This window comes from Nansenia antarctica (genome assembly GCF_963989245.1).
Source record: "Nansenia antarctica genome assembly, chromosome: 7".
Taxonomy (NCBI): domain Eukaryota; kingdom Metazoa; phylum Chordata; class Actinopteri; order Argentiniformes; family Microstomatidae; genus Nansenia; species Nansenia antarctica.
The window spans coordinates 54433306-54441891 of NC_137677.1; the positions used below are offsets into that span (position 1 = coordinate 54433306).

At 37.0% G+C, this 8586-nt stretch overlaps 1 protein-coding gene across 1 annotated transcript in view; it reads right to left on the reverse strand.

Moving 5' to 3' along the window:
* Positions 1–703, reverse strand: part of hoxd4a (homeobox D4a) — a gene marked incomplete at its 3' end in the record, with an annotated part of 1192 nt that extends 489 nt beyond the window's left edge. Inside the window, exon 1 of the mRNA XM_080536062.1 lies at positions 244–703. Coding sequence (XP_080392188.1) covers positions 244–658 — 415 coding nt within the window. The 5' untranslated portion in view covers positions 659–703. The remainder of the gene's footprint in view (positions 1–243) is intronic.
* Between the last annotated feature and the right edge of the window lie 7883 nt (positions 704–8586).

Genomic DNA, 8586 nt, shown 5'->3' on the forward strand with positions numbered 1-8586 from the left:
ACATAAAATACACAAAAACATTAAAAGCAACAGTCATGGGGGCAAGTGGACTTTTGAATAGCCCTGATATGGTCAGCTATAGCTAGCGGCCTATTTCCTGAGCAATAAACATTTATGGCTGGTGTAATTGACGGCTCCTTCAAAGACGTCCATAAATACTTCAAGCAAATGATTGTGGAGTGGGTAAAATACTAGACCTCAGCTGGTCCCGAAGAGACGTGCAAGGGAGAAAGTGAATCTTACCCGTGGTAATGTGTACTTTCTTCATCCAGGGGTACACTACTGCAGGCTGCTTGGCTTGTATCCCGTTTTGGTTCTTTGTGTTTTGTTGCTGTCCACAAGTCCGAGGCGGGCCGGTCATTTCAACCGGGGGACACTGATCGGTCTGGGCGGTGAAAGGGCTAGGTTGGCTGCCTCGCTCCTGCACATGACCCCGCGGCTGCACCGTCGAGCCCTGCACAGAGTCACAATTGAAGGGCTGCCCGGTGTAGTTTGACCGTGGATAGATCACTGGATGCTGGAAATCTGTGTCCTGCTGCGATGGACCATAGTATTCCGAGCCCTGGTCAGGTATATAGCTATTTTGCGAATATTCCTCACAAGGAGGAAATTTGGGGTCCACATACTTAGAGTTCACCATAAACGAACTCATGGCCATTAATTTCTGAAGGTAGAAAATACTAATTTTTCTCCAGTTGTCTTTTTTTCCCTGCCTCCATAAAGCCCTCCTACTTGCTGTCAACTGAATAAAGTTAGGGAACCACGTGACCAGATTGGCCAATCGAGGTAAAGCTAGTCCATTATCGGGTAAATACACACCTAGCAGCAATTTCCACTAACTTCATAAAACACCTCAATTACGTCGAATAAAAGGAAACATCACACAATTGCAATACAAGATTAGTCATGTAGTCCTACATCAACAAAGAGTAATTTTGCGTCTATATTTCAAATAGACAATGTAAATAACGTTATATTAATCGTGATCCATATATAGGCTATAATAAACCACATTTAAAAATACAGTTTTTACATAACTATGTGGTCATTCTGGTAGTTCTGTGCAAATATATGTTTAATATGTTTAATGTTATACAAACTAAATCAAACTAAAGCCAAGCCAGATAAACAAACAAAAGATACAAAACGTCTCATGGCACAAAAAGGGTGGAATAAAGCCTGGGGACAATTGATGGGGACTGTCTTTGTCAAGAAGGGGTCATCCAAAAGTTAGAAGGATCTCATCATTTCATCTCCTTTATCCCTTACAAAAGTATCCAAGGAGTCTCTTGTCTAGCAACCAATGCCAAAAAAAATCAATAATGTAGTGATTGAGATGTTAAAACGAACGAAAATGTACACAGTAAAATACAATATATTGATGCCATGATTACATTTCGAGCTTAAATGCGTTTGATTATGGAAAGATACTTTATCTCATGTCAAGTGATATCAAAACGACAAAGTTTGACTGTCCCCACTGACAAGGCAAAAAGTAACGTTCCTTTAGATGCTATAGGACAGGTTATACGATTTGAAACCTTTTCTGGTGATGTTTTCTGTGTAGCAATATATACACCATTAGATAAGATTACAAGTGCCATGAGAATGTGACATTACTTGAGGTTACTGTGCCTATATACACTGACAAGACAATATGTCAAATATGATGTGTAGTCACCCTACAACTCACTGCACTCAATGAAGTGTAATGCATGTATCACAAGATTGACACAAATCAAAGAAGGTCACCAAATAAACAATAATGATAACCAAACCGAAGTTTTTGCATCGACCATATACTCCCCTAGAATCGAATCTGTGACTGCGATTTCATCACACAAATTCGGTTCTACAGGGTATATATAGACGACGAAATAAGGGTCCCATCACGTATTTCAATACAACCAGAGTCCAATCATAAAATTAAATCCCACAAAAGCCTTCACCTACTATGCATTATCATCACAATAAACAACTACAAACACGAAGATTCTAAATAAAGTAGCATGCCTTAAGCCACATCTTAATCATGCATTAGGGTACAGACTCAGACTGAAATTAAGCTTTTCTATTCCAATGTATTCTATTCCAAGTTCACAGACCGGAAATCTTATGAAATAAAGATCATGGACTTTTGATGGGAGGGGTGGGTTAAGGCGTAACAAATAACTCAGGTAATCTGAAATTAAAATGACGCTACTCACGTTAGAAAGATTCCGTATAATGAAAAGTAACCAGTCGAACGCTACAACGACCGTCCAAAGCTTGAATATCGAGTGGAGGTATAAGGCAAAAGGCTAAAGGCCACGAGGTCAAACTAAATCATTTACAAACATATCAAAAAGTTCCATTATTTGTAGTTTTTAGACGGCTGAATCCCACATGACCCACAGCTAACCACCACAGCTGGTCTTGCGTCCCTAAGGTCATGGTTAGGCTACTGTGGAAACCTTACCTGTTAGCCTGTTTGTACGTCTTACTGGAAGTTAAATACAACTAAGGATTTCGTTTCATAAAACTTGATTTGTGTCAAAACAGAATCAGTGCCATCTAGTTAACAGTAAATTACATTTTTATTCACCGAATAGGTCTGGTATGACGAGTAGCAGAGGCCAACATGCTAAATATTGTCTCCATTTTTTTATGGACAAATTCAGAAGTGAAAAATCAGATCAAATTATATAGGGACATTTTATCACAAGTCAAAAGTCAAAACAGAAGAGTACATTTTTTTCTTTGAATATTTTATATTTTGATCTCAATGGCAAATATAATATTTGTGAATATTGAAAGAAGGATCAAATAGGCCTACTATAAAACTTCGTTCTCAGATGCCACCACATTTTAATATTTGTTAGACAGCGTGACCTTTATTTCACCTTGCCCTGCTACTTGTTCAAACGGGTCAAAGCCGAGATAGGATACTAAGGAACAAAAGAAGGATATAGTCAGCACTTCGCTTAAAACAAGAATGAACTTGCTATGTTTTCAAATTTGTTAAGCACTTTTTTAAACACATTTTTAATTAATTATATGAAGCTAAATGTGCTGATTGCAAGCAGATCATTGAAGCATATAGATAATTGAAGAATATGTGCGAATGTGTGCCAAATCAGCATTGACATAACTTGTTTTTATCATGACCTGAATTTATAACCAATATGGACAACAATTCTTAAGAACAATGGAATTCTAATAATCAAAATATATTTTAAATATACTATGAAATATTGTAGCCTATTCCATGTATTAAATTCACTGTAGGCCTTAAATCAATGTATTGAGCTCTACTGATCAAAATGGCCAAGGGGATGCAGAAAATAAAAAGCGAGCGAGAATATACTTCACATTTATTAAAAACAGGCTACTTTATAGAAACATACATTTTATATTTCCCATGCAAAACAGAAATCGTGTATTTTCTTAAATCCTCACGTAAATGTGCTCATGATAAACTAAACAATCTTTATCACAATTTATAATGTATAACACTCAAGCAAATCCTGATATTGGGGGGATAATTTAATGATATGCTGCCAGATGTAAGAAGAAATATTCTATCCTAGGGGGCGCGATAGAGCATGACTACGTCCATAATGTTTGGTGAGTTGCGGCTCAAAAGACCAGATGATGTCAATTTAAACTTAATAAATGAATAGGCCCATATCACAACGCCGACAATAACGTCCTTTAATGAAAACATGCTCTATGCTATTAAGTCTGCAGTGACAACAGGTTGATACTTCCGCTCCCATGTCTGAACAGGCCTGACCATAAATGGTCAACTCAAAATGCCTTTTATATATTTCAAATGTAAGTCTGATATGAGCCAAATGGAAACTGTAATTTGTTCACAACAAATCATCCAATAGGCTATAACTATATCAGTATAGACCACACAAGCTATGCTTCAGGCTGTACGCTTTGGTTTCTGTTGAACGATAGGCTATTGGCAACAAAATAAACGGTATGCAAAGTACTCTGACTCATTCAAATGTACATATTTACCACTGCAAAATATATCAACGCAAACTATTGATCATGGCGTTAGTAGTCATGTATTTCGAAGCATGAACACAGCTATAGAGGCGTGAGGCAGAATATATACCTGATGACATCAGCACGCGCATGCCACTGTTTAGAAGTCTATCAAATGATAAAACAGAGCTTACCGTAAAGACCACCGCAATGGATCGGATACCGTCGAGCAAACGTATCCATGTTTAGACCAACTCAGAGGTGCTCTAGACCAATTCAAAGCTCTATTCCAAACCATCTGGACCGTCTTACTAATACACAATGAGAATTATATTTTGGCTTGTCAACTCCCAGGCCATAAAACAAAGTTTAATGGCATCACGTGTTCCCCCCACAGCCATTCATGACACCGCACTGGTACAATAAATAACCCTCAAAGTTGCACTTATTCAATAAAGCCGATTACCCTGATGTCACTATAAAATAAAAGCGACTGTCATGTGATACGTTTATGCACTAGTCTAAAAAAAAAAAAAAGCTTATTGAAATTGAAGCGATGTTCGTTTATGTTCGCTATCATTGGCCTTAGGTCTATTGGTGGAATGAAATGTTGACTTTGTAAACAAAAAAAATGAAACAATGTTTTACCATGCTATAACATAATTTAAAAGTCGAATAAACTATTCGTTTAATTTGTTTTCTCTCTGTGGCATTTTGGCTATATACACCTTTTGAAAACAGCATTAATGCATGATCCCTAATATGCACACGACTCTTTCTTAGTGTTTGATTTAGGCAATACGACAATAAACCACCCTTGTTAGGGGCATAGTCTCTGACACCCACATCCTGCAGCAAAGTTCGTTGTCTGGCTACATCACTAATTAGCCTATATACATCCCAAGCATAATGGTAGGGCATGTTATGGCAATCATATGTAATTACAGAATGCCTATGCACATGAATGACCTCCAACTCTTATCTTGGGCATATATACTCCATAGTTCTACAAGACATGCCATAGTGTTCGCTATTACAGAATTCTCTTGTGTTACAAAATGTTTTTGTGGTGGAATAAACTTGACAGCTATGCACTTCTTGACACAACATAACAAATATAGATATGGTTAAAGCAACAAGTGTTCACTTAATTGTATTTCAAAATGGACATGGAAAGGTGCTCAGTTAGGCCCTGCGGAAATGTACAAATAAATTGACTGATAATTCAATTAATAAATTCACCTCCCATTCTGCCCATTCTCCAGCAAAATGTAACCTTTGGTCACGTTGTGCAACAACCAATCATCTTACAGTACTGTGACCTACAAGGTAAACGGAATGCGGAATAAGAAATGTCGGATCATTGACTGTTGGGCAACAGCGCCCCCTGCTGGAATATAAGAACACTTAAGTGTTCGCGATGTTCAGGGTTATTTTTGGCCCATTTGGCGCAAGGCCAACTGTTGCTCCAGAATTTTGGTATTTCATGATTTCATGTAAGTATTCATATTGGCCTACATAGGCTATATATGCGCATTATAGTTGTGCCTCTGTATTGAATACATGGAGGACTCTAGTGCAGACTGCTCAAATCAACGTAATAACATATTATAATAGCATATAACTTAGTATTTCACTGATTTTCCAATAGACTGAATTACGTTCAATGTGCACCATTCGTTACAGATTCCTACTTAGGCCTAATAATTAGTCTGAGAAAACTGTTCTGTTGGTCCGTTTGTAATTAATCATATATATCATATAGGAGTTAGTCATACGTCTTAAACATATATGGTTATGCTGTGTAGTGTCTATCACTACTGATTATTCTCAATTGGACCTGGGTATATTTGAATATCGAAGGTTTGATATAAGGACAAAGCACTTTATCCTTATTCGATTAGGTAATTTCCAATTCAAGGGCAGAATACAGCATATAATCGTGTATGCTGTTTAAATGATTAGGCTCTCCTCCGTCTCATCCCGAGGCCCACTCTCACTAGCCCCTCGTTCGAGGCTTTCTCTCTTTTGCCGCATTGCAGTAAAGCTGTAAATACTTTCGCAGCTGCCTGTCAGGCGACTGTGAAATACTGTCTTTGTTCTGTTGGCCTCATCTCTAGGCGGCTGAAAACAGCCAGGAAAACTGCTGCACTCACAGGAATACACAACCTCTGCATAGACGAATTTCAATGTTTTTTTTGTGATTTTCTCACTTATTTCTATAGGTATAGGTTATTCATTTATTGTTGGTCATCCATCCAATGAAGACTATAAACGATCTTGTTTTCTTTAACTCGTTTAATATGTACACATACTAGGACTTTGTTCATACCTTTACATATATACTATAGTTTGTGGTTATGCTTTATTGTCAAATTACCCTGATAGAACGAAAGTGAAATTGCGTCACACAAAGTCAAAACTATGATGAAACGAATTCACAAGAAGATGAATAATAAAATGAGTATAGCCTCCACTTCATTTCACAAATACAAACTTTACAAAATCTCCTGATAGCCAGCTCAATAGGCTCCTCAAAACTCTTGATAGGGTTCACCTTAGTGACACCATAACATCAATTATGAAGAAACGACGATAAAGAGGCCTAGACGCGCTACATTTATAATATGCGCAAATATTGCGCAAACATTACCAACTTTGATGGAAAAACCCTGCATGCACTTCAAGGTGAGTAGCCCAAACATTGCAATTAAGATTATTATTGCATTTAACAATGTGTAAAAAATAAATAAATAACATCGTTAACTCTTGTCACAGATAAAATAACAACACAATCGAATTTCTTATAGAAACGTTATTTTAAATCGTTATTTGATAGGAAAGATGGCAATATGAAATCGTCTAAATTTAATAATTTTGAAGTGTTAATTGAAGGCCTACCACATTGAGTCATCTTAAACATGTCTATTTTAGCTACAGGAGTCTAGATTCAGTTAGACAGTTAGACTTTCCCTAGTAGTCTATTGATGACTTACCCCAGTTCAACACAGGAAGTAAATAGAATCAGTTTACAAATAATTCAAGCAGACTTATAATCGTATAACAATTCTTACCTGATGTTGATAGGTAATCCATTTCTCTTCTTGTGTTGACTCTGCGTAAATAATACATACTGATATAGCCTAATGCAGGGCAGACTCTCCTTTCGATAGGTTAGGTATGCACAGGGCTCAACACTACTGTAAGTAAACAGGAATAGCCTATAGTTATCGAAGCCCTGTGTTACTTACACTTTCAACCAATACAGAATATGTTTGAGAGAGCAGACAGAGCGTTTTGTTTGGGACGCAAGAGAAGCCGAATGCAGAGAAAAAAAATCATCGCCTGGGAAATCAGGAAAAGGGCCATGAAGACGTTTGCCTCTTGCACATGACCAGTGGCATCCAATGACAGGCGATAGAGGCACATAAAAAAGTCTATTACCAAGTTGTAAATTGTCCTCTCACAAAAAGGAATTTCGACTGCAGCTATTCCTCCTGCTTTTGCGCATAATAGCAGAGGCCATTTCCAATTCTTCTCTTGAAAGCTATGCAATAAAAATCTTTGGAAAGAGAAGGGACAATGATTCCCCTGTATGAAGCATTCGAATTTCGCACACAAGCCTTTAACATCAGCAAATCAACAAATTGCCTCGTTTTGAGCATGATTTTATCATTTCGATAGAGAAAATGTGTGTGCTGATACAGAATACTTTAATAGCAATTCTACGTGCATGGTCTTGCTGCTGTTGATGAATTTCAGCATTCAGATATCCATAATGTGTTAAGTAAACCACATTTATAGCTAATATAAGGCACATGCTTGTAAAGTCGGCTATATTATAATAGCATACAATAGAACCAACAAATGGTTTCAAGAGGGAACACGGTAGACCTATATACGACAAACACAGGACAGGAGCACTTCAACTGCAGAAACCTGAGTCAACGCCTTCATTCGTCACATTTCTGCTTATATTTAGCACGAGTGAATTGGAGAAAATGTCTTGCGTTGGTCAAAATGTGACATGATAATGTTATGTAAACTATGTTCTGTATAATAAGAAACCTATATTCATAACAAAAAACAAACAAAGGTTCCCAACAAAAAACAAACACATCTATGAGGTTATGGATCAGGTCCAAATCATAATAATAATAATAATAATATTGGCACTATACCGAATATAAGAGTGTTTTCATATCTGGAGCGTCGCTGTAGCCTAATTAGCTGTAGCATATTAAAATAAAACTGTAAAATGCTCTCAGAGGTCCGATTATGCCATTATATCACATTATGAAAGAGTGTAACTTAATTAGCCTACTTAATTGTAATCAACCTTAAATAACGAACAGCCAAAACAAACGTTAGTGTCATGTCGCCTAATATTTTTTGAAAAACAGTTAAAATAAAAATGTAGGCCTCCTACACAATGATTAGCATTAGCGCTATGAACAACATGACTGCAACACAGGTGGTATCTGTAGCCTAACAAAGAAGACATAATGAGAATGATGGCATCGGTTCGTGTGTGTTTATTTCGGTATTGAAACTATAGGCTACATACATTGATAGACATTTGCAATTGTATTTGTAGTACCATAG